The sequence below is a fragment of the Bufo bufo genome, chromosome 2 (genome assembly GCF_905171765.1).
Source record: "Bufo bufo chromosome 2, aBufBuf1.1, whole genome shotgun sequence".
NCBI lineage: Eukaryota > Metazoa > Chordata > Amphibia > Anura > Bufonidae > Bufo > Bufo bufo.
In genome coordinates, this window is record NC_053390.1 from 546,748,387 (window position 1) to 546,775,633 (window position 27,247).

The 27,247-nt window shown below is 46.6% G+C and overlaps 1 protein-coding gene across 3 annotated transcripts in view; it reads right to left on the bottom strand.

Moving 5' to 3' along the window:
• LOC120989755 overlaps positions 1-27,247 on the bottom strand; it is a 329,530-nt gene that overhangs the window by 35,877 nt on the left and 266,406 nt on the right. For all 3 annotated transcript variants that reach the window (XM_040418048.1, XM_040418047.1, XM_040418050.1), the window contains one exon: positions 7,037-7,436. In XM_040418048.1, the coding sequence (XP_040273982.1) occupies positions 7,037-7,436 (400 nt within the window). The remainder of the gene's footprint in view (positions 1-7,036; positions 7,437-27,247) is intronic.

The following is a 27,247-nucleotide window of genomic DNA, read 5'->3' on the forward strand; positions in this document are numbered from 1 at the left end:
GTCAGCTTTTAAATCCCACGTCTTCTCTTTCGGGTTTAGAGGTGACGTCATAGGCGCAGGCGCACTGAGGGACTGCTGAGGAAGCGAGCGTCCTTCTCTCAGAGCGCCTGACCCGAATGAAGACATGTAAGGCGCAGGATTTAACCACCTCAGCCCCCAGTGCTTAAACACCCTGAAAGACCAGGCCACTTTTTACACTTCTGACCTACACTACTTTCACCGTTTATTGCTCGGTCATGCAACTTACCACCCAAATGAATTTTACCTCCTTTTCTTCTCACTAATAGAGCTTTCATTTGGTGCTATTTCATTGCTGCTGACATTTTAACTTTTTTTGTTATTAATCGAAATTTAACGTTTTGCAAAAAAATGACATTTTTCACTTTCAGTTGTAAAATTTTGCAAAAAAAACGAGATCCATATATAAATTTTGCTCTAAATTTATTGTTCTTCATGTCTTTGATAAAAAAAATAATGTTTGGGTAAAAAAAAAAATGGTTTGGGTAAAAGTTATAGCGTTTACAAACTATGGTACAAAAATGTGAATTTCCGCTTTTTGAAGCAGCTCTGACTTTCTGAGCACCTGTCATGTTTCCTGAGGTTCTACAATGGCCAGACAGTACAAAAACCCCACAAATGACCCCATTTCGGAAAGTACACACCCTAAGGTATTCGCTGATGGGCATAGTGAGTTCATAGAACTTTTTATTTTTTGTCACAAGTTAGCGGAAAATGATGATTTTTTTTTATTTTTTTCTTACAAAGTCTCATATTCCACTAACTTGTGACAAAAAATAAAAACTTCTATGAACTCACTATGCCCATCACGAAATACCTTGGGGTCTCTTCTTTCCAAAATGGGGTCACTTGTGGGGTAGTTATACTGCCCTGGCATTCTAGGGGCCCAAATGTGTGGTAAAGAGTTTGAAATCAAATTCTGTAAAAAATGACCTGTGAAATCCGAAAGGTGCTCTTTGGAATATGGGCCCCTTTGCCCACCTAGGCTGCAAAAAAGTGTCACACATCTGGTATCTCTGTATTCAGGAGAAGTTGAGGAATGTGTTTTGGGGTGTCATTTTACATATACCCATGCTGGGTGAGATAAATATCTTGGTCAAATGCCAACTTTGTATAAAAAAATGGGAAAAGTTGTCTTTTGCCAAGATATTTCTCTCACCCAGCATGGGTATATGTAAAACGACACCCCAAAACACATTCCCCAACTTCTCCTGAGTACGGAGATACCAGATGTGTGACACTTTTTTGCAGCCTAGATGCGCAAAGGTGCCCAAATTCCTTTTAGGAGGGCATTTTTAGACATTTGGATACCAGACTTCTTCTCACGCTTTGGGGCCCCTAGAATGCCAGGGCAGTATAAATACCCCACATGTGACCCCATTTTGGAAAGAAGACACCCCAAGGTATTCAATGAGGGGCATGGCGAGTTCATAGAAATTTTTTTTTTTTGGCACAAGTTAGCGGAAATTGATATTTTAAATTTTTTTCTCACAAAGTCTCCCGTTCCGCTAACTTGGGACAAAAATTTAAATCTTTCATGGACTCAATATGCCCCTCACGGAATACCTGGGGGTGTCTTCTTTCCGAAATGGGGTCACATGTGGGGTATTTATACTGCCCTGGCATTCTAGGGGCCCTAAAGCGTGAGAAGAAGTCTGGAATATAAATGTCTAATAAATTTTACGCATTTGGATTCCGTGAGGGGTATGGCGAGTTCATGTGAGATTTTATTTTTTGACACAAGTTAGTGGAATATGAGACTTTGTAAGAAAAAAAAATAATAATTCCGCTAACTTGGGCCAAAAAAATGTCTGAATGGAGCCTTACAGAGGGTGATCAATGACAGGGGGAGTGATCAATGACAGGGGGGTGATCAATGACAGGGGAAGTGATCAATGAGTCTATATGGGGTGATCACCACAGTCATTGATCACCCCCCCTGGAAGGCTCCAGGGAGACGCCTGTATGTGTTTTGCGGATCCGATCCATCTATCAGTGGATCCGTAAAAATCATGCGGACATCTGAATGGAGCTTTACAGGGGGTTGATCAATGACAGGGGTGTAATCAATGACAGGGGGGTGATCAGGGAGTCTATATGGGGTGATAACCACAGTCATTGATCATGCCCCTGTAAGGCTTCATTCAGACGTCCGTATGCGTTTTGTGGATCCGTAAAAATCATGCGGACATCTGAATGGAGCTTTACAGGGGGTTGATCAATGACAGGGGTGTAATCAATGACAGGGGGGTGATCAGGGAGTCTATATGGGGTGATAACCACAGTCATTGATCACGCCCCTGTAAGGCTTCATTCAGACGTCCGGATGCGTTTTGCGGATCCGATCCATCTATCAGTGGATCCGTAAAAATCATGCGGACATCTGAATGGAGCTTTACAGGGGGTTGATCAATGACAGGGGTGTAATCAATGACAGGGGGGTGATCAGGGAGTCTATATGGGGTGATAACCACAGTCATTGATCATGCCCTTGTAAGGCTTCATTCAGACGTCCGGATGCGTTTTGCGGATCCGATCCATCTATCAGTGCATCCGTAAATATCATGCTGACATCTGAATGGAGCTTTACAGGGGGGTAATCAATGACAGGGGGGTGATCAGGGAGTCTATATGGGGTGATAACCACAGTCATTGATCATGCCCCTGTAAGGCTTCATTCAGACGTCCGTATGCGTTTTGCGGATCCGATCCATCTATCAGTGCATCCGTAAAAATCATGCGTACATCTGAATGGAGCTTTACAGGGGGGTAATCAATGACAGGGGGGTGATCAGGGAGTCTATATGGGGTGATAACCACAGTCATTGATCATGCCCCTGTAAGGCTTCATTCAGACGTCCGGATGCGTTTTGCGGATCCGATCCATCTATCATTGGATCCGTAAAAATCATGCAAACATCTGAATGGAGCTTTACAGGGGGTTGATCAATGACAGGGGTGTAATCAATGACAGGGGGGTGATCAGGGAGTCTATATGGGGTGATCAGGGGCTAATAAGGGGTTAATAAGTGACGGGGGGGGGGTGTAGTGTAGTGTAGTGGTGCTTGGTGCTACTTTACTGAGCTACCTGTGTCCTCTGGTGGTCGATCCAAACAAAGGGGACCACCAGAGGACCAGGTAGCAGGTATATTAGACGCTGTTATCAAAACAGCGTCTAATATACCTGTTAGGGGTTAAAAAAAAACACATCTCCAGCCTGCCAGCGAACGATCGCCGCTGGCAGGCTGGAGATCAACTCTCTTACCTTCCGTTCCTGTGTGCGCGCGTTCACAGGAAGTCTCGCGTCTCGCGAGATGACGCATATATGCGTGACTCTGCGCAGGGCTGCCACCTCCGGAACGCGATCCTGCGTTAGGCGGTCCGGAGGTGGTTAAAAGCTGACAGGGCCAGCCGGAGAAGGAGAGCGCTCGCTGGCCCTGTCAATCAACAGGAGGAGGGGGCGTTTTTTTAAAAGGAGGATGCGGCGGCTACCAGCAAGTAGACGCCCTACGTGCTGGTAGTAAAGTCATTTGCATATTTTAAAAGCTTGATTTTTAAGGAAACGAAGCCACAGAACAAGGTAAGAGCCCTATATAGGGAATAGTCGTCCAATAAGGATTTTAATATGCCCAAAAATGAAAAATTAGTTTTGGGGGTGACAGAAGCCCTTTAATTTAGGCCTTGGCTCCTCTAGAGGCACATGCACTATCAAGATCTATCTTCAGTGTCCAATCCCAAAGCATTTTCAATGCACATCGGAGGCATGTGAAGGAAGGAGTTCCTGACATAATGCCATAACGCTCCCGAATGAAAGGGTATAGGCATACAGCGACATACTTCACCCATAATTTTTAGCTACATAGAATAATTCAGTTGACTTTGGTCATTTTATACAGAATAGTTAAAGGCAATGAACACCTTTGTGGGCAATTTTTTATGATTGCATTTTGGATAAAAATACTTTTTTCGATTGGTCCTTATTAATCTCATAGATTGTAAGCCCTCAAGGGCTGGGCCCTGTCTCCTTCTGTACCAGTCTAACTTGCGTGGTACATGCTTATTGCAATTGTCTTTATTATGTATGTATACCCCTTATCATATGTACAGCGCCATTTCATTGCGCTTAATAAAAATGTTCAGCAGTCATAAAAGGGTTAATGTTTTGCCTAGCTGTGAGAATCTTCATTTCAATTCCAGCTGTTATCTGCTTGCTATGTATATCCCTTATCTTTGAACTACTAATGACTCAATCACTTTTGTAAGCCATATTTTTATCAGTAAGTTGAGAAATGAGCTATACTGAAGGTCAGAAGATCAGAGATAAGGAGCCATCAGCTGAACTGCCTGAGGCGAAACCGTATAAACACAGATCCTCCTACTAGAGAAGCGCAACCCTGTACAGAGAAAGAGGCTGGACATTTTTAATAAAGATCAATTTAAAAAAATGGTATGTAGCTCAAAAGGAGTACAATGCAATAATAGCAAAGCACCTAAAGGTGTCCATAGCCCTTAGATAAAAAGTAAAAGAAAAACAATAATTGACAAACAATTAACAGGAACCTGTCAGCAGATTCATGTTGCCCTGATCAAGGGCAGCATGTAAGAGTAACCGACATCCTGAAAACAGTGAAGTACATTTTACTCTATATTGATGCAGAGTGTCAGAGAAACCATAGTTTTAACAAAGTGCTGGGCATGGGCAGAATAAGCCACTAAGCAGCTTTCATCCTGCTTGGTTTGACAGAGAGATCTCTTCCTAGTTAATGTCACAGTATTTCAGAGTACAACACAGTTCACAGTTAACTGTGTTCCTATAGCCGTTTCATGCTGCTTGTGGTTAGGGTAGCATAAATCTGCTGACAGATTCCCTTTTTAACTAAGGCTACTTTTACACTAGCTTTCGGGTGTCCGCTTGTGAGCTCCGTTTGAAGGCTCTCACAAGCGTCCCCGAACGGATCCGTACTGCCCCAATGCATTCTGAGTGGAGGCGGATCCGCTCAGAATGCATCAGTCTGGCAGCGTTCAGCCTCCGCTCCGCTCAGCAAGCGGACACCCGAACGCTGCTTGCAGCGTTCGGGTGTCCGCCTGGCCTTGCGGAGGCAAACGGATCCGTCTAGACTTACAATGTAAGTCAATAGGGACGGATCGGTTTGAAGATGACACAATATGGCTCAATCTTCAAACGGATCCGTTCCCCATTGACTTTCAATGTAAAGTCTGGACGGATCCGTCTGAACTACTTTCACACTTAGAAATTTTTCTAAGCTATAATGCAGACGGATCCGTTCTGAACGGATCCAAACGTCTGCATTATAGGAGCGGATCCGTCTGTGCAGATATCAGACGGACCCGCTCTGAACGCAAGTGTGAAAGTAGCCTAAGGCTAGTTTCACATCTGTGGCTGTCTTCTTCAGCAGGCTGTGCCGGCACAGAATAGCCTGCCGTAGTTCTCCAGATCCGGAACTGCCGCCTGCCCCCACTGACTATAAAAGGGTCTGCTACCCAGAAAATATGCCTGAACTGCCTGCTGAAGAAGACAGACGCAGGTGTGAAACTAGCCTAAAAATAAAGATAACGATGAGGCATTAATCCCATAAAGGCTATATACATCTTCAGAGAGACATTTTTATAACTTATTTATGTAGACATATTTTGGGTTAAAATATATATCTAAATAAATATATATATATATATATATATATATATATATTTTTACACATTTCTGCAACTGCTATGTTTCACAGAACATAATAGATGCAGAATGCCACCCTATGATAAATCGGTTAGAGTGCTTATCACCCACTCCCCTCTGACCGCTCCTGAACAAACTTCCTAGGCCAGGCATGCTCAACCTGCGGCCCTCCAGCTGTTGTAAAACGACAACTCCCACCATGCCCTGCTGTAGGCTGATAGCTGTAAGCTGTTCGGGCATGCTGGGAGTTGCAGTTTTGCAACAGCTGGAGGGCCGCAGGTTGAGCATGCCTGTCCTAGGCTAATGGGCTCTCTGTTTTTAATAATTTGCTTTTGTGTCACTGAACTTCAAGACTCAATTTTTTCACTCACTAAGAAAGAGATGAGTCTTGTTTTTGAGGGTCAAATTAGTGAGGAAAACGAAAAAAAAAAAGCTATTCTGTATATATATTTTTTTAACGACTTTAAAGGGTTTGTCAGAGACCATTAAAAACCAAAAATAAAAAAAGATGCTATACTTACCTCTTTCTCCAACACCGTCCTCCTGCTGCTGCTTGGTTAGCAGTGGTATGCCAGTTTATGGGAAAGTGACTGCTACAGCCAATCATTGTCCTCAACAGTCTATCGAGACCAGGTCAGGGATTTTTTATTATCTTGGACAAATGCTTTGAATATGCAGTATAAATAATGAGTTACTTTATAGTACAGGTTAATTAAAGAAGGAGCAATGCAAATTATTTTTTCCTTTTTTCCATAGTAAAACATTGCACAAGGGAACTTTACCATAGAAGGTGAAGAACAATGCCTTGTAAGGGTTCAAAAGAGTGACTGCAGAGCTTTGAGCACCAGGTTTAGGTTCATGCTCCGGTAGCTCTAGGTGTCCGACAGGGCGCACATTTGGTTTTGATCCATAGGTTTGAAATCCATCCTTTGTGAGAATTAAAGCCAAGAATAAAAGGTAAGGCTCGTGGACAAAAGGAAAAAAAAGCTCTCAGAGAGGAGGCCTTGGAAGACCTAAGAAAACTACTATAATTGGGACTGCGCCTTCAACAGCCGCACCTTTGAATCCGAATAGTGATGAAAAACTAAAAAACTGGTAAAGGTTTCTATTGCATAAAATCATGACTGTTACTTTCATTCATTTTATTATTATAAAAAAAAACAAAAAAAAAAAAACAAACAACTTTATCTAATCTCAACCAAGCCACTGTCAATGTACAGAAAAGAAAAAGACGAAGGTTGAAAGATGATGGGCTGGAGCAAAACGAAGCAGCAACAATTCTTTGCCTTGCAATACCTGGTAAATATAGTCATCCTTGGCACTTACTTTGTCTGATGATCCACATCTGTCACCGTGTCTGGTGCCTCACAGGTATCAATTTCTGAACTTTCACTGTGTGACTGTCTGCTAACTGTTGCCTCTACATTTTTTTTCACATCTGCTTTAACCATTTCACCATTGTGTGTTCTTTTCCCAGAGGCATATTTGATAGTTGAAATCTCTAAAATTTCTTCAGGTTCCAGGTCATTTGAAATTAAATCTTTTACAGATTGCGATCGATTCCCTGCCTTTGAAAGTCTTCCTTGCTTGCTAGACTTCTGTGCCTTTTTCTCTGGGGCATTCCTTTTTTTTTTCTCTTGTACATTGTGCTCCCCCCGATTCGCTTCTGATTGTTTTGACTTTTTTGTCCTTTTGGTTGCTGCTTTTGCTTTTATCTGACCTTTTCCTAAAACAAATACACAAAAACTGATAAATAGTTTTACGAACAAAGATTTACATCACATAACAGGAGGACCTGCAGTCTCTCTCCAGCCCTCACCACTACGAAGAAAATCTGAACCCAGTCAACTGGAGGAAATGCCTAGTAATGCTCAGGCAACCAATTACCACAGCAGAGACCCACCTCAGCCAATGATTGCCCGAGAGAGGCTTTTCTGGTATTTTTTTAGCGTCAAGCCACGACCAGGAAGAGGAGAGCCGTGAAGACCAAAGCAGGGTTGGAATATTGGGGAGGGATGGTGTTTTTTTTTATTTTTAACCCACTGTGTGCCATATATAAAAGATGTAATGCCACTGGAAAACTCCTTTAAATGTACTAGCTTGTACATACGTATTTTTAAAAAAAACTGTTAACTGGATTACTTTTTAGCGCTTGTTAGTGATTATCTGGCTCTTTATCAGGAAGTGCTCATTCATCGGGCAATCCAGATTTTTAAGCATGCTTAAAAATCATCGATTGCCGGCGGCAAAAAGTCAATATGGGGACGAATTATGGCATTAGTGATCACTCCTCCCCAGCCTATGGAGGAGATCGCTACATGTAATGGCAGCCGTCTCCTCCGCTGACAAGCAGGCGATTGTCGGGAAGGAACGACTTCCCTTCCAACAATCGTCTGCCTGATCTTTTAATGTAATACAGCCCTTACCTTTTTGAATCAGATAATTTTTATTAACCCATTACATACTGTTTCACTGGGTATGAGCGGAAAACGTTACTTGGCTAATGAAGCTGATGGTCGCAGTTGAACTGGAAGAGCGCAGGCAGTGTTCGGCGCTGCCCCTGTTGGCTATGCTGAAGGGAATGGGTGGGCGGGGTTTTCGGCCTCTCATGGCGTAGCATAGTAGGGCATAGTGTATGAGCGGAGAAGATGCATGCTTGGGATCTGTAGGGGAACCAGCCTGCGCACTTGATGGGAGCATTCCTGGGCACCCTTGAATGAAAATAAAGCCCCTCTGGGCACCTTAATGCCTCATTACTATATGGATTAGGCTACTTTCACACTTGCGGCAGAGTGATCCAGCAGGCAGTTCCAGGCAAAACGTATGCCAACTGATAGCATTTGTAAGACTGATCAGGATCCTGATCAGTCTGAAAAAATGCCTGGTCAGAAAAATGCTTTGAAATGCCAGATCCGTCTTTCCGGTGTCATCCGGCAAAACTGATCCGGCATTTATTTTTTTCACCTTTTTTCCGCCTGTGCATGTGCAGACTGGAAGGACGAATCCGGCATACCGGTATTTTGAATGCCGGATCCGGCACTAATACATTACTATGGGGAAAAAAATGCCAGATCCAGCATTCAGGCAAGTCTTCAGTTTATTTGGCCGGAGATAAAACCGTAGCATGCTGCGGTTTTACTTTTTGCCTGATCAGTCAAAAAGACTGAACTAAGACATCCTGAACAGATTGCTCTCCATTCAGAATGCATAGGGATAAAAATGATCAGTTCTTTTCATGTATAGAGCACCTAGGATGGAACTCAATGCCGGAAAAGAAAAACGCTAGTGTGAAAGTAACATTAAAGTGGATTTTATGAAGATATAATACCAACTCCAAAGAAAAAGAAAAACCTATGGAAAGAAGGTATGAAGTGCTGTAAGGACATACTTTTGCTTTAATATCAATTCTTTAGGTGACATATTCCTTTTAAATAGGGATACAAATTGCAAAGCTCCCAAACCTGCTACACAATTTTCCAGCAAAAGATCCACTGGCAACAGCAGATGCCAGAGTAACATTCAAAGTTCTCATTGAGAATTAGAGCAGGTGCCAGAAAACCTCATGTAACCCCCAGAAATAACAGCATATCATTGACATATAAGGCTAATTTCTCTTCTTTGTTTTCTCTTCTTATCGGAAACCCACTACCTCTGGGGATGCCTGTAATAGGGCGGCTAGTGGCTCCAGAGCCAGGACAAAAAGTATGAGAATTAGAAAGAGGAACAAGGCAGGATTGCCTAACTGAAAAATCTCTAAAAGGGGACCATTCCCCCCCCCCCCTTACATGAGCCCTAAACTGGAACATCTTCATAAAACTGGGACCAAATCCAAGCCGCAGCATCTTGTGACCCAGAGAAGCATCTATGGTTGCCAAAGTATGCAACTGGAAAATTTGGTGAAGGTGAGGAGCGAAGACTTGCACACATGAACGGCACATTCCCCATGACGCACCACCCAAAAAACACCAACCGCCATGGTGGAATGAGCAGTGATTTGAAATGCCTTTGATGCGGTAGGCCTCACAGATGGCCAGCTGGAAACAATTGGCAATCATGGCCTTACAGGCCGCCAAGCCCTTGCAAAGCCATCCGGAATAACAAACTAAGAAGCTGAGCAACAGAACAAAGATGCTAGAGACAAACAGACTATAAGGTCTGTATTACACCAACAGATTAGGGTACTTTCACACTTGCGGCAGAGAGATCCGGCAGGTAGTTCCGTCGCCGGAACTGCCTGCCGGATCAGAGAAAATGTATGCTAACTGATGGCATTAGTAAGACTGATCAGGATCCTGATCAGTCTTAAAAAATGCCTGCTCAGTCGAAAAAATGCATTGAAATGCCGGATCCGTCTTTCCGGTGTCATCCGGCAAAACGGATCCGGCATTTATTCTTTTCACCTTCTTTTCAGTCTGCGCATGCGCAGACCGGAAGGACGGATCAGGCATTCCGGTATTCTGAATGCTGGATCCGTCACGAATACATTCCTATGGGAAAAAATGCCGGATCCGGCGTTCAGGCAAGTCTTCAGTTTTTTTCGCCGGAGATAAAACCGTAGCATGCTGCGGTTTTCTCTTTTGCCTGATCAGTCAAAACGACTGAACTGAAGACATCCTGATGCAAACTGAACGGATTACTCTCTATTCAGAATGCATGGGGATAAAACTGATCAGTTCTTTTCCGGTATAGAGCCCCTGTGACGGAACTCTATGCCGGAAAAGAAAAACGCAAGTGTGAAAGTACCCTTATCTGACAGATTTTCATAGGTCAACGGCTGTTTACATACACAGATCTTTTGTTATACACACCAACTATTGGTCCGATTGAACGGAGATTGTACAGGTAATCTGTTGTGTAATACAGCCCTTAGAGCACTGAAAACACCCAGCTAAAAGGAGAAAACATTTCCTGGCATGGGATTGAGAAGGGCAGAAAGAAGAGAGAACGATGTCCTCTTTTTAAATGAAAAGAAGAAACAACTTTGAGAAGAAAAGAAGGCAGAGAACAAAGCACCACTTAAGGCTTCATACACACTACTGTATGTTTGGTCCACATCTGATCCGCATTTCTTAAAAGATAGAATATTTCCTATTCTTGTCCGTTTTGCAGACCAGGATAGGACATTTCTACAGGAGTATAAAAAAAATGGTAGGCATGTACATGGTTGGGATCCGTGTTTTGCGAAGCTGCAAACTGCAAAATGGATAGTCATGTGCATGAGGCCTTAACCCCTTCAACCACGGGCCTGTTTTCACCTTCCTGTCCAGGCCATTTTTGCCAAATCTAACATGTGTCACTTTATGTGGTGATAAACGCTTTTACTTATACAGGCCAATCTGAGATTATTTTCTCGTCACTTATCGTACTTCATGACAGTGATAAAAATGAGTAAAAAAAATAATTTATTCATAAAAATAATTTAGAAAATTTCAATTTCTCTACTTTTAGAATAGATCGTAATACCTCCAAAAATAGTAATTACTTTACATTCCCCATATGTCTACTTCATGTTTGGATCATTTTGAAAATGACATTTTATTTTTTGTGGACGTTAGAAGGCTTAGAAGTTTGGAAGCAAATCTTGAAATGTTTCCGGAAAATTTCCAAAACCCACTTTTTAAGGACCAGTTCAGGTCTAAAGTCACTTTGTGAGGCTTACATAATAGAAACCACCCCAAAATGACCATTTTAGAAACTACACCCCTCAAAGATACAAAACTGATTTTACAAATTTTGTTAACCCTTTAGGTGTTCCACAAGAATTAATGGAAAATGGAGATGAAATTTCTGAATTTCACTTTTTTGGCAGATTTTACATTTTAATCAATTTTTTCCAGTAGCAAAGCAAAGATTAACAGCCAAATAAAACTCAATATTTATTACCCTGATTCTGCGGTTTACAGAAACACCCCACATGTGATCATAAACTGCTGTATAGCCACACGGCAGAGCGCAGTAGGAAAGGAACGCCATATGGTTTTTGGAAGGCAAATTTAGCTGAATTGGTTTTTAGATGCCATTTCCGATTTAAAGCCCCCATGATGCACCCCTACAGTAGAAACTCAAAAAAAGTGACCAGATTTTGGAAACTACTGGATAAGGTGACAGTTTTATTGGTACTATTTTGGGGTACATATGATTTTTAATTGCTCTATAGTAAGATTTTTGTGAGACAAGGTAACAAAAAAAAAAAAAAAAGGATGATTTGGCACTGTTTGTATTTTTAATTTTTACAGCATTTACATGAGGGATTAGGTCATGTGACTTTTTTATAGAGCAGATTGTAACTTTTTATTTTTCTTTATTTATGGTGTTTATCGGACAGGGTGGATCATGTGATATATTTATAGATCCGGTCATTACGGACGCAGCGATACCTAATATGTGTATTTTTTTTTCTGTTTTTTATTATAAAATAAGGGGAAAGGGACGTTTTTTTTTCTCTTTTACTTTATTAATTTTATTACTTTATTAATTTTATTAAAAACACATTTTTTTTACTTTTTTTCTTTACTTTATTTATGACATTCACTTTTGGTGTTCTGATCCCCTCTGCAATGCGTTACAATACATCTGTATTGTAATGCATTGCCTGTTAGTGTATGACACTGAGTCATACACTAACAGGTTGCCTAGGAGACCCAGCCTGAGGCTGGATCTCCTCGGCACCCGTAGAAGGCAGTTCACAATGTCAAGGCATTGGGCAGCCTCTGCACGGCATCGGGCTGCCTTGTGTCGCATTGGGTCCCCGCCACAGCAGCGGGGGGACTCTATGCGATCACTCACCAGACACAAACCCCTTCTATGTCGTGGACAGCGGCATAGAAGGGGTTAATCCCTTTTACAGCGATGCCGGCGGATACAGCAGGGGCCCGGCTACCGCAGACTGCCGGGCCCCTGCAGTGATCGCGCGAGCACCACTCCGGTGCCCGCGCGATCACTATGACGTACTATTACGTCAAATTGCCAGTACGTCATAGGTCGGGAAGGGGTTAACTTGGTGAAGAACCAGGATGGGAAACTTGCAAGAAAATTTAGACAACCTGTCTAGCCACCAATTTAGACAACCTGTCTTATGGAAGCGACAGCTAAGGAGGACACATTCCTGGGAGAAGATGAAAGGGAACTCCCCAAGAGGCTCAAAAAGAGTAAGGAATCCAAGGCCAAGTCGAAGGGGTTTTCCGAGACAAATACTGATGACCAATTCTCTGGGTAGGTCAACGGTCTCTGATCAATGGGGGTCCGACATCTGGTACCCGGTCGATCGGCTGTTTGAGAAGGCAGTGGCACTCGCAGTAGTACAGCGGCCTTCTCTCAGCTTTCCCTAGGCCAGTGATTACACGTTCAGCTGTCGCTTGGCCTAGGAGCAGCTCAGCCCCAATTGAAGTGAATGGGGCTGAGTACCATACCAAGCACAGCCAATGTACAATGTACAGCGCTATATTTGGTAAGCACGGACAAGGCTGTGGCACTAACAGGACCGCTGGTGCTTTCTCAAATAGCTGATTTGCTGAGGTTCCGGGTGTTGAACCACAGGATAGGTCATCAGTATTAAAATCTTTGAAAACCCTTTTAGGATCCCACGGCAAAGTGGGGGTACAATAGCACGGAGCTGAGTGTTAGCCTGACCCCTTCAACAACTTGGAAGCCAGAGGATTGTGAAAGAGGATCAAAAGATCTGAGACTTAAGCCTTGAGACAATACAGTCCAAGTCCCAGGTCCACAATATACTGCTGAAAGGATAGTGAGAAATGAAGCGAAGGGAGGTGATGTTCCTTTCAGTGGCCAGGTACTATGATAGACCTGTGTTGCTGTTTTTCTTGCCTTTAGTATAGTCATCACGTCAGAAAATCTTATGATTTTAAGTTAGTGGAATCCGCAACCATGCGAAGATAGGTCCGAGGAAGGTAAGCTCTGAAAGCAAGCTGACACAGGGCATCGCCCAGGAGATGGATGACACTGCATACCATTCTTGAATGGGTTAATTTGGAGCGATAACAATAGTTTTGTTGCAAAACGGGAATTTGCCAAACGGGAAGTCAAAGTATGCTACTTCTCTATGCCAGAAAACTGGTGTACCACAATGATACATCATACATGATGAAGATTAATTTATGTAAAAACAGAAAACCTCCACATTTCACCGGTGGGCCACAACTGAAGCCATGCCTCCTTTTTTGTGAAAATTGGGTACCTTATGTAGATAATGTATTTTAACCCCTTAAGGACACAGCCATATTTCACTTTAAGGACCAGGCCATTTTTTGCAAATCTGACCATTGTCACTATAAGGCTACTTTCACACCTGCGTTTGGTGCGGATCCGTCTGGTATCTGCACAGACGGATCCGCACCTATAATGCAAACGCTTGGATCCGTTCAGAAAATTTTTTTTTTTTTGTTCATGATAATGCAAACGGATCCGTTTTGACTTTACATTGAAAGTCAATAGGGGACGGATCCGTTTGAAAATTGAGCCATACTGTGTCAACTTCAAACGGATCCGTCCCCATTGACTTGCATTGTAAGTCTGGACGGATCCGTTTGCCTCCGCACGGCCAGGCAGACACCCGAACGCTGCAAGCTGCGTTCAGGTGTCCGCCTGCTGAGCGGAGGACAAACGGTGCCAGACTGATGCATTCTGAGCGGATCCACATCCACTCAGAATGCATTAGGGCTGGACGGATCCGTTCGGGGCCGCTTGTGAGAGCCTTCAAACGGAACTCACAAGCGGAGCCCCGAACGCTAGTGTGAAAGTAGCCTAAGTGGTGATAACTTTAAAACACTTTGACTTATCCAGGCCATCTGAGATTGTTTCGTCACATTGTACTTCATGACACTGGTAAAATTAAGTCAAAAAAATTCATTTTAATTTATAAAAAAATACAAAATTTAGCAAAAAGTTGTAAAAAATTGCAAATTTCCAAGTTTCAATTTCTCTACTTCTATAACACATAGTAATACCTCCAAAAATAGTTATTACTTTACATTCCCCATATGTCTACTTCATGTTTGGATCATTTTGGGAATGATATTTTATTTTTGGGGGATAATACAAGGCTTAGAAGTTTAGAAGCAAATCTTGAAATTTTTCATAAATTTTCAAAAACCCAATTTTTAGGGGCCAGTTCAGGTCTGAAGTCCCTTTGTGAGGCTTACATAATAGAAACCACCCAAAAATGACCCCATTCTATAAACTACACCCCTCAAGGTATTCAAAACTGATTTTACAAACGTTGTTAACCCTTTAGGTGTTCCACAAGAATTAATGGAAAATAGAGATACAATTTCAAAATGTCACTTTTTTCGCAGATTTTTCATTTTAATAATTAAAAATTTTTTTTTTTATCCAGTTACAAAGAAAGTGTTAACAGCCAAACCAAACTCAATATTTATGGCCCTGATTCTGTAGTATACAGAAACACCCCATATGTGGTCGTAAACCGCTGTACGGGCACACGGCAGGGCACAGAAGGAAAGGAATGCCATACGGTTTTTGGAAGGCAGGTTTTGCTGGACTGTTTTTTTTTGACACCATGTCCCATTTGAAGCCCCCCTGATGCACCCCCCTAGAGTAGAAACTCCATAAGTGACCCCATCTAAGAAACTACACCCCTCAAGGTATTCAAAACAGATTTTACAAACGTCGTTAACCCTTTAGGTGTTCCACAAGAGTTACTGGCAAATGGAGATGAGATTTCAGAATTTAAATTTTTTGGCAAATTTTCCATTTTAATCCATTTTTCCTAGTAACAAAGCAAAGGTAAAGATCCAAACAAAACTCAATATTTATGGCCCTGATTCTGTAGTTTACAGAAACACCCCATATGTGGTCGTAAACTGCTGTACGGGCACACGGCAAGTAATGCCATACGGTTTTTGGAAGGAAGATTTTGCTGGACTGTTTTTTTTGACACCATGTCCCATTTGAAGCTCCCCTGATGCACCCCTAGAGTAGAAACTCCAAAAAAGTGACCCCATTTTAGAAACTACGGGATAGGGTGGCAGTATTGTTGGTACTAGTTTAGGGTACATATGATTTTTGGTTGCCCTATATTACACTTTTTGTGAGGCAAGGTAACAAGTAATAGCTGTTTTGGCACAGTTTTTATTTTTTGTTATTTACAACATTCATCTGACAGGTTAGATCACGTGATATTTTTATAGACCAGAATGTCATGCATGCAGGCGATACCTAATATGTATACTTTTTTTTATTTATGTACGTTTTACACAATGATTTCTTTTTTGAAACAAGTTTTAGTGTTTCCATAGTCTGAGAGTCATAATTTTTTTCAGTTTTTGGGCGATTACCTTGGGTAGGGTATGATTTTTGCGGGATGAGATGACGGTTTTATTGGCACTATTTTGGGGTGTGTGTGACTTTTTGATTGCTTGCTATTACACTTTTGTGAAAAAATGGTTTATTTAGCACAGCTTTTATTTTAAATTTTTTACGATGTTCATCTGAGGGGTTAGGTCATGTGATATTTTTATACGATACGATATGTATACTTTTTTTTATTTATGTAAATTTTACACAATACCAGCTTTTTTAAAACAAAAAAAATTATGTTTTAGTGTCTCCATATTCTGAGCCATAGTTTTTTTTTTTTTTTTTTTTTTTTGGGCGATTGTCTCAGGTAAGGGCTCATTTTTTTGCAGGATGAGGTCACTGTTTGGCACTATTTTGGTGGGCAAACGCCTTTTTGATCGCTTGCTGTTTATTTAGCACAGTTTTTATTTTTTATGGTGTTCATCTGAGGGGTTAGGTCATGTGATATGTTTATAGAGCCGGTCGATACGGACGTGGCGATACCTAATATGTATACTATTTTTTACCAATTTTTATTTTTTTACTTTATTTGAGGAAAATGACGTTTGTTTTTTTTTACTTCAAACTTTAAATTTTTTTGGGGGGAAAACTATTTTTTCAACTTTATTTTTCGGCCCACTTTGGGACTTTTGGGGGTCTAATCCTTTACAATGCATTCCAATACTTCTGTATTCGAATGCATTGGCTGTATGACTAATACAGGGGGCTGGATCTCACAGGCTCGTCACCGGAAGGCAGCGTGATGCCTTCCTTAGGCATTGCACTGCACTGCCTTCCTGGCCCCCCCCCCCCCCACCCCACCCCACAGCCGCATGGGGACCCGATAGCACCGCCGATCACCGGCGCAAACCGCAGGTCTGAATTGACCTGCGATTTGCGGCGATCGCCGACAGGGAGGGGTGTCATGTCTTACGGGACCCCCCCCCCCGCGCATTTAGCAGAGGTGCCTGCTCAATGGTTTGAACAAGCAACTTGTTCCGATGACTGCCGCCCAGCGGCGCTGATCGGAAATACAGGACTGTCCTCCTCTTGCACCTTCTATCAATTAGCACTCTGTTGTCTTTTGACTCCATAACAATTGTTTAAATATGAATACATAATGCTTAGGGTCGGTTCACATCACATTTCATGCCTCCTTTTGACGTATAAGTCAGAAAAAAAAAAAAAAGGATAAAAAAAAATGCAGCACACCACGTTCTGGTATCATACAAAGTCTGGTAAGTAATAAATAGAATTTTTATATACATTTTTTTTTTTAAAGTGGACCCCAGCATGCAATGATCAGATTGCAATTTGTATAGGGTAATGGAATTTTATTCACTATCCTATACAGAAATAAGGAGATTTTTTGGGAAACTCACCTGTAAAATCTTTTTTCTCGTCTTTTCCATTGGGGGACACAGACCATGGGTATAGCTTAGAGGTATTAGTAGGAGGGACACTATGCAAATATAAAAGAGAACTCCTCCTCCTCGGGCTATACCCTCAGGCTCCACCAGGAGAAGGAGAAGGAGACAAGAAAAAATAATAGAAGCCATCGGACCAAAACCCATGAGGTCCAACCACAAAAAGAACTGAACTAACAACCTCTCCTGCAACCAGCAGAATGGGTGGGAGCTGTGTCCCCCAATGGAAAAGAGAAGAAAAAGATTTTACAGGTGAGTTTCACAAAAAATCTCCTTTTCTCGTACTTTTTTCCATTGGGGGACACAGACCATGGGACGTCCTAAAGCAGTCCATGGGGTGGGAAAAAATATCAGCACCGCAAGGGGGAACGTCCAAAGGTAAAACAGGAACCACAGCCTGCAAAACCCTGCGGCCAAAGACAGCATCAGCCGAAGCCAGCGAATGCAACTGATAAAACTTCGTAAAAGTATGTAAGGACGACCAGGTGGCCGCCTTACACAGCTGAGACGCAGAGGCACCATTGCGCCTTGCCCAGGAAGCTCCCACCGCCCTAGTGGAGTGAGCGGTAATCCGAGCCGGGGGAACCCTACCACGAGCGGGATAAGCCGCAGAGATAGCCGAGCGGATCCATCGCGCCACAGTGACCTTGGAGGCCGCCAGACCCTTACGAGGTCCCTCGGGAATCACAAAGAGGGAGTCTGAACGGCGGATGGAGGCGGTAGCCGTCAGATACACCTTCAGGGCCCGGACGACATCCAGGGAATGGAGAGCCCGTTCCTTGGGGTTTGCCGGAGAAGGACAAAAGGAGGGTAGGACAAGATCCTCGTTAAGGTGGAAGGGAGAGACCACCTTGGGCAAAAAGGAGGAACCGGACGGAGCACCACCTTATCCTGGTGAAAAACCAGAAAAGGCTCCTGGCAGGAAAGTGCGGCCAGCTCCGATACCCGGCTGATGGAAGTTATGGCCACAAGGAAGACCACTTTCCAGATGAGAAAGGTCAGGAAGACAACCCTCAGAGGCTCGAAGGGGGCCGTCTGGAGAGCGCGCAGGACCAAATTGAGATCCCAAGGAGGCAAAGGGGGGACGTACGGAGGGACCGAATGCGCCACCCCCTGAAGAGACCCAGGAGAGCAAGGGACTTCTGAAAAAAGACAGCCAGAGCCGAAACTTGACCTTTCAGGGAACTCAGCGACAGTCCCATCTCAAGTCCGGACTGAAGAAAAGATAGCACCATAGGGATGGAAAAACGAAGGGGAGGGAAACCTGAGTTCTCACAAAAGGACAGGAAGGCTTTCCAGGTACGATAGTAAATTCGGGAGGAAGCCGGCTTCCTCGATCTGATCATGGTTCTAATCACCGAATCCGAGAACCCCTTCTTCCTCAGGATGTCGGTTTCAACAGCCACGCCGTTAAACGAAGAGACTGTAAATTCCGGTGGAAGAGCGGGCCCTGAGACAGTAGATCCAATCTGTCGGGAAGAGGCCATGGGGTGTCCGCCGGCATCCGAACCACATCCGAGAACCATGCGCGGCGAGGCCAATCTGGGGCGATGAGACCGGTCGGAATCCCTTCCGCCTCGATCTTGCGTAGAACCTTCGGAAGCAGAGGGAAGACAGAGGAGGCTGAAGTCCTGCCATGGAGACCCCAGCGCGTCCACCCTGTACGCCTTCGGATCCCGGGCGCGAGCCAGGAACACCGGGAGCTTGTTGTTGAGCCTGGACGCCATCAAGTCCACATCCGGACGGCCCCATCTGCGGCAGATGTCTTCGAATACATCTGGATGCAGAGACCACTCGCCTGGATCCACCTTGTTGCGACTTAGAAAGTCCGCTGTCCAGTTGTCTACTCCTGGAATGTATACCGCTGACAACATCGGAACGTACGACTCCGCCCACAGCAGAATTCTCGTCACCTCCTGCATCACCATCCGGCTGCGGGTCCCGCCTTGATGGTTGATGTAAGCCACCGCCGTGGAATTGCCCGACTGAATCCTCACCGGGCAGCCCGCAAGGAGAGGAGTCCAATGGGAGAGGGAGTGGAAAATCGCCCTCAGATCCAGAATATTGATCGGGAGGCGAGATTCCACCTCCGACCAAACACCCTGAACCGTGCGTGATTGGAGAACGCCGCCCCAACCCAGGAGGCTGGCATCGGTGGTGAACGGGAGGAAAGATCTTCCCGACCTCAGGTTCATCGGGGACAGCCACCAAGGGAGAGCTGCCCGAACCCCGTGAGACAGGCGGATGCGATCGTCCAGACCACAAGAGGTCTTGTCCCAGAGGTAAAAGGATCTCTTGTTGCAGCAAACGAGTGTGAAACTGGGCATATGGAACAGCCTCGAAAGAGACTACCATAAGACCCAGGACCGCATACACTCCCGGATGGAGAGACACGGGGAGCACAGCAGTTGCGACACTGCCCCGTGGATCTGGGAGGACTTGGAGACTGGAAGAAACACTTTGGTGGCCGAGGTATCCAAAACCATCCCCAGGAAGGAGAGCTTCTGGGAAGGGAGGAGAGAGGATTTTGGGAAGTTGATCAGCCAGCCGAACTGTTCCAGAGTCTGAACAGTGATCCGGACGCTGTCCTCGGCCTGCGGAAGCGAGGGGGCCTTTATCAGGATGTCGTCCAGGTAGGGCAGCAAAGGAATGCCACTGGTACGAAGAAGTGCCATGATTGGCGCTAGGATCTTGGTAAAAGACCCGAAAGGCGGTCGCTAACCCGAAAGGAAGGGCGACGAACTGATAGTGTCGACCACCAATGGCGAAGCGCAGGAATCGTTGGTGAGATTCTGCGATCGGGACATGCAGATAGGCGTCCTGGATGTCTACGGACGCGAGGAACTCCCCTGGAAGAAGAGAAACAACAACGGAGCGGAGGGATTCCATTCGAAACCTCCGCACCCGTATAAACTTGTTGAGCAGCTTTAGATCCAGGATCGGACGCACCGACCCTTCCTTCTTTGGGACCACGAACAGGTTTGAATAGAAACCTGTGCCCTGTTCCTCTGGGGAAACTGGGGTAATAACATCCCGGTCCAGAAGGGAGGAAACTGCCATCAAGAGGTCCGAGGCTCGGGCCGGATCCCCCGGAACGCGAGAAGGGAAAAAACGTTCCGGTGGTCTGGACGCAAATTTTATCTTGTAACCAGATGTTATAATTTCTAGAGCCCATGCGTCCTGAACATGAGCCCTCCAAACCCACTGATAAGAGAGCAGACGGCCCCCCACCATGCGGAAGACTGCTTGGGAGCAGCAGGGCGGGCCGACTGTGCCCTCTGGTGCCAGGAAGGCTGGGGCTTAAAGGAGGGCTTCTTGCGGGAGTCCTGAGACCCCCCAGCGGAGGAAGCAGGCGACTTCCTACTAGCCGAGAAGCTGGTACCGGGAGCCGGAGGACCTGGTCCGAAAATTGCGCTTGGACCTGGGTTGGGAAAGATGAGTTCTCTTGCCCCCAGTGGCAGCAGAGATGAACTCGTCCAGCTGAGCTCCAAAAAGTCTGGAACCCCCAAAAGGGAGATTAGCAAGGGAGCGTTTGGAAGAGGCGTCAGCGTCCCACACCTTTAACCAGACCTCTCTGCGCTGAATTACCGAGAGGGCTGAAATGCCCGCAAAGAGGGAAGCAATGCCCATGGAAGCTTCGCAAAGGAACTTGAAAGCCTGAGACATCTGGAGAATCAAATCCAGTGTGTCAGCAGACGCATCTTGTTCTGTCAGGTCTTGGTGGTGGCGATGCAACCACACCGAAAGGGCTCTGGCCACCCATGCCGAGGCAAAAGCAGGCCGCAGGGACGTGCCCGCCAGTGAGAAAATGGACTTGGAGAGAGAGTCCAGGCGCCTGTCCACAGCGTCCTGTAAGGAGGAACCGTCTAAGACAGGGAGGGCCGTGTTCTTGGCTAATCTGGCGACCAGGGGATCCACCTTGGGGGGAGAAGACCACCTCTCCACACTGTCAGCGGGAAAAGGATAAAGCATATCCATGCGTTTGGTGGCAGAGAACTTTTCATTAGGACGGTCCCAGGCCCTGGATATGACCGCGGAAAATTCCTCATGGACAGGAAACGAGGCAGCCTCCGTCTTCTTGGGCGGGAATAGGGCGAACTCCCTACCAGTGGAAGGAGGAGAATCCCCTTGGAGTTTAAAGGTGTCACGGACAGCCGCCACTAAGTCAGCCACCATGGTGGAGAGCTTACGCGAGGGGTCCCGTTCCATGACCTTGTCCGAGCCGGACAATTCCCCTTCAGACCTGCGCTCCCTAGGGGAAGGGGGGAGTCGTCTGAACGCGCCTCAAGACTAGGGGGGGAGACGGAGTCATCCGAGGAGGGATGCTGCCGCTCAAGCTGCCTCTTAGTAGTCAGGCGTCCTCTGTGGGAACCACTGAGGGGAGATGGAGTGGTTGGCGCCACAAGATTGGAAACTGGCATACGTTCCATAAAGGACATGGCTGCCTTGGCGACTAAGGCAAAATCGGCGGCCGCGCTGGACATGGCAGATGCCCAAGCGGGAACCGCAGGCTCCGTAGGGACAGGAGGGGAGTCGGACTGGGCAAGGGAAGGAGGAGAGGGATGATCCTGTTCAGGGTAGGAGGCACAGATACCAGAGGCAGACATTGGCAGGGACACCTCATACAGGACCCCATTGAGATCTGAGAAGAGGTCTTGGCCGTCTGAGAAGAGGTTTTGGCAGCTTTAAGGGAGGCCCCAGGCTTAGGCATGATGGCAACCACAACCTGAGCAACAAGAAACAAGGGTTAAAAAAATCCTACCACCCAGCAACACACAGACATCCACCGGATGGAGCAGAGAGCAGCAGGAGCTTCTCAGGAAGCGGAGGAAGGCGCCAGAGCGAAGCGTGAGGCCCCGCCCCCAGGACGCGTCATATTAGCGGGAAAGGAGCGCGTGCGCGCTTTATGTAAAAATGGCGTCCGGTGGAGAAAGCGGTGCAGCGGGGGTTAAACGTAGGCCGGAGGAAGACCTCCAGTGTCAGAGGCCCTCAGAATAAGCGGGGAGGCCACCGCAGGTCGGAGCTGCCGAGAGAAGATGCAGAGTCTAAGAGACCCGTGCGTCCTGAACATGGCAGAGAATCTGGTATAGTGCCTCCAGGTGCCCCCTTAGAACAACACCCATCTCCTAGCTCACTCAGGCAGTCCATCCATTCCCCAGATATCAGGAAGTTGATCAGCCAGCCGCCACCAGATCCTCAGAGGGGGGGGGGGGGGGGGGGGGGAGTGCAGAGGGGGTTGCAGCCATACTCATCTGCTCCTGCAGTCTTCTCCCTCTGTTCTGTACCAGCAGGGCTCACCTCTTCAGACGTCTGACTCACCGGAGTACAGTGCTCTGGATGGAGGGCAGCAGCAGGTGACCCAGGGACTGGTGGGATGCTGGAGCTAACAGGTCGAGCCCGGATCAGCTTGTCTTCTTTGGGGGAAAAAAGGAGGCAGCCAGGCAGCGTCCAACAGACGGCGGCGGGCACTCCACGGGGGACCAGGAAGGCGCCATGCCGACCTGTGTCCCCATATGGAAAAATAACAAACCGGAGAAGCATCACTAAAGTGTCATCCTCATTCACCAGACACTAAGCAAAGACTGAGTTCCTCCTGGGGGCGGCTGATGGCACCGAGGGGGGGACGGCTGATGGCCCTTGAGGGGGGACGGCTGATGGCCCTTGAGGGGGGACGGCTGAAGGCCCTTGAGGGGGGACGGCTGAAGGCCCTTGAGGGGGGACGGCTGAAGGCCCTTGAGGGGGGACGGCTGATGGCACCGAGGGGGGACGGCTGATGGCACCGAGGGGGGACGGCTGATGGCACCGAGGGGGGCGGCTGATGGCACCGAGGGGGGGCGGCTGATGGCACCGAGGGGGGGCGGCTGATGGCACCGAGGGGGGGGCGGCTGATGGCACCGAGGGGGGACGGCTGATGGCACCGAGGGGGGACGGCTGATGGCACCGAGGGGGGACGGCTGATGGCACCGAGGGGGGACGGCTGATGGCACCGAGGGGGGACGGCTGATGGCACAAATACTGCGTCTTATGGGGTGAATACTAATGAGCCGCTTCCATTATGGAAGCGCTTATTAGTACTGGAGGACCGGGAAGCGTTGAGGGCTTTGTACTCACTGCTTCCTGGTCTTCGGCTGTGGTGCACAGCGTGAGGTGCTCTGTGACGTCACGCTGTGTGCAGGATTCACAGCACAGCCGACAGCAGGAGGCTGTAGATCGCGTTGGAAGAGAGGAGAGGCTGGTGAGAAGCTACTCGGGGGTGCTATGAGGCTACTGGGAGCTGCTATGAGGCTTCTGGGGGCTGCTGAGAGGCATGCAGCTCTTAATCTGATGTCTGATTGGGGGTCATTCATATTGGGGTTTGAGCTGAGGTCTGATTGGGGGGCTTATTAACATTTGGGGTTTTACTGGGGCTGTTAGCTGAGGTCTGATTAACATTGGGGATCTGACTGGTGGTCTGACCTGAGGTATAATGAAAAATATTTTCATTATAGCCGACAGCAGAGGACCAGGAAGCGGTGAGTACAGAGCCTTCACCGCTTCCCGGTCCTCCGGTATTAGCCAACAGCCGAGGACCAGGAAGCGGTGAGTACAGAAGCACTCATTAGTATTCGCTTTATAAGACGCAGGGCCATTTCCCCCCCCACTTTTAGGGGGAATAAAAGGTGTGTCTTATAAAGCGAAAAATACGGTACCTAGATATATAAGTTGTGTGTGTGTGTGTGTGTGTGTGTGTGTGTATGTGTGTATATATATATATATATATATATATATACACACATACATACACACACACACACACACATACATATATACATAAATACACACTGCTCAAAAAAAATAAAGGGAACACAAAAATAACATCCTAGATCTGAATTAATGAAATATTCTTCTGAAATGCTTTGTTCTTTACATAGTTGAATGTGCTGACAATAAAATCACCAAAAAAAAAATGGAAATCAAATTTTTTATCCCATGGAGGTCTGGATTTGGAGTCACACAAAATTAAAGTGGAAAAACACACTACAGGCTGATCCAACTTTGATGTAATGTCCTTAAAACAAGTCAAAATGAGGCTCAGTAGTGTGTGTGGCCTCCACGTGCCTGTATGACCTCCCTACAACGCCTGTGCATGCCCCTGATGAGGTGGCGGACGGTCTCCTAATGGATCTCCTCCCAGACCTGGACTAAAGCATCTGCCAACTCCTGGACAGTCTGTGGTGCAACGTGACGTTGGTGGATAGAGCGAGACATGATGTCCCAGATGTGCTCAATTGGATTCAGGTCTGGGGAATGGGCGGGCCAGTCCATAGCATCAATGCCTTTGTCTTGCAGGAACTGCTGACACACTCCAGCCACATGAGGTCTAGCATTGTCTTGCATTAGGAGGAACCCAGGGCCAACCGCACCAGCATATGGTCTCACAAGGGGTCTGAGGATCTCATCTCGGTACCTAATGGCAGTCAGGCTACCTCTGGCGAGCACATAGAGGGCTGTGCTGCCCTCCAAAGAAATGCCACCGCACACCATTACTGACCCAATGCCAAACCGGTCATGCTGGAGGATGTTGCAGGCAGCAGAACGTTCTCCACGGCGTCTCCAGACTCTGTCACGTCTGTCACATGTGCTCAGTGTGAACCTGCTTTCATCTGTGAAGAGCACAGGGCACCAGTGGCGAATTTGCCAATCTTGGTGTTCTCTGGCAAATGCCAAACGTCCTGTTGGTGTTGGGCTGTAAGCACAACCCCCACCTGTGGACGTCGGGCCCTTATATCACCCTCATGGAGTCTGTTTCTGACCGTTTGAGCAGACACATGCACATTTGTGGCCTGCTTGAGGTCATTTTGCAGGACTCTGGCAGTGCTCCTCCTGTTCCTCCTTGCACAAAGGCGGAGGTAGCGGTCCTGCTGCTGGGTTGTTGCCCTCCTACGGCCTCCTCCACGTCTCCTGATGTACTGGCCTGTCTCCTGGTAGCGCCTCCATGCTCTGGACACTACGCTGACAGACACAGCAAACCTTCTTGCCACAGCTCACATTGATGTGCCATCCTGGATAAGCTGCACTACCTGAGCCACTTGTGTGGGTTGTAGACTTCGTCTCATGCTACCACTAGAGTGAAAGCACCGCCAGCATTCAAAAGTGACCAAAACATCAGCCAGGAAGCATAGGAACTGAGAAATGGTCTGTGTTCACCACCTGCAGAACCACTCCTTTATTGGGGGTGTCTTGCTAATTGCCTATAATTTCCACCTGTTGTCTATCCCATTTGCACAACAGCATGTGAAATTAATTGTCACTCAGTGTTGCTTCCTAAGTGGACAGTTTGATTTCACAGAAGTGTGATTGACTTGGAGTTACATTGTGTTGTTTAAGTGTTCGCTTTATTTTTTTGAGATTAGGGCTGCACGATATGGGAATTTTGTGCGATTGCGATTAGGGCCCTAAAAATTGCGATAACGATGTGCGATGCGATATTTTAAGGGAATTGTGCTAGAGGTCTATTTGCTTGGATTTTCCCATATGAGCCGCTGACGCGGCTGGGTATGACATAGTTATGGGGGATCTGTGGATGGCGCTGTTATGTGGGGGATCTGTGGATAGCGCTGTTATGTGGGGGATCTGTGGATGGCGCTGTTATGTGGGGGATCTGTGGATGGCGCTGTTATGTGGGGGATCTGTGGATGGCGCTGTTATGTGGGGGATCTGTGGATGGCGCTGTTATGTGGGGGATCTGTGGATGACGCTGTTATGTGGGGGATCTGTGGATGACGCTGTTATGTGGGGGATCTGTGGATGGCGCTGTTATGTGGGGGATCTGTAGATGGCGCTGTTATGTGGGGGATCTGTGGATGGCGCTGTTATGTGGGGGATCTGTGGATGGCGCTGTTATGTGGGGGATCTGTGGATGACGCTGTTATGTGGGGGGGGGGATCTGTGGATGGCGCTGTTATGTGGGGGATCTGTGGATGGCGCTGTTATGTGGGGGATCTGTGGATGGCGCTGTTATGTGGGGGATCTGTGGATGGCGCTGTTATGTGGGGGATCTGTGGATGACGCTGTTATGTGGGGGATCTGTGGATGGCGCTGTTATGTGGGGGATCTGTGGAGGACGCTGTTATGTGGGGGATCTGTGGAGGACACTGTTATGTGGGGGATCTGTGGATGGCGCTGTTATGTGGGGGATCTGTGGATGACGCTGTTATGTGGGGGATCTGTGGATGACGCTGTTATGTGGGGGATCTGTGGATGACGCTGTTATGTGGGGGATCTGTGGATGGCGCTGTTATGTGGGGGATCTGTGGATGGCGCTGTTATGTGGGGGATCTGTGGATGGCGCTGTTATGTGGGGGATCTGTGGATGACGCTGTTATGTGGGGGATCTGTGGATGGCGCTGTTATGTGGGGGATCTGTGGATGACGCTGTTATGTGGGGGATCTGTGGATGACGCTGTTATGTGGGGGATCTGTGGATGGCGCTGTTATGTGGAAGATCTGTGGAGGATGCTGTTATGGGGGACCTGTGGAGGATGCTGTTATGGGGGACCTGTGGAGGACGCTGTTATAGGGGATGTGTGCTATAACACATGGGGCCACGATGGGGGCCAGCATAAGACACACATATAGCATCTTATGCTGGTCCCCCTCATGGCCCTATGTGTCCCTTCATGTGTCCTAAACTGCGCACACTGCGCCACCAATGAATGTAATTAAAGAGGACCTTTCATAGGTCCAAAGAATATGAACTTAGTAGCAGGCTGCATAGAGCGGCGCCCAGGGATCTAAGTGCACTTACTATTATTCC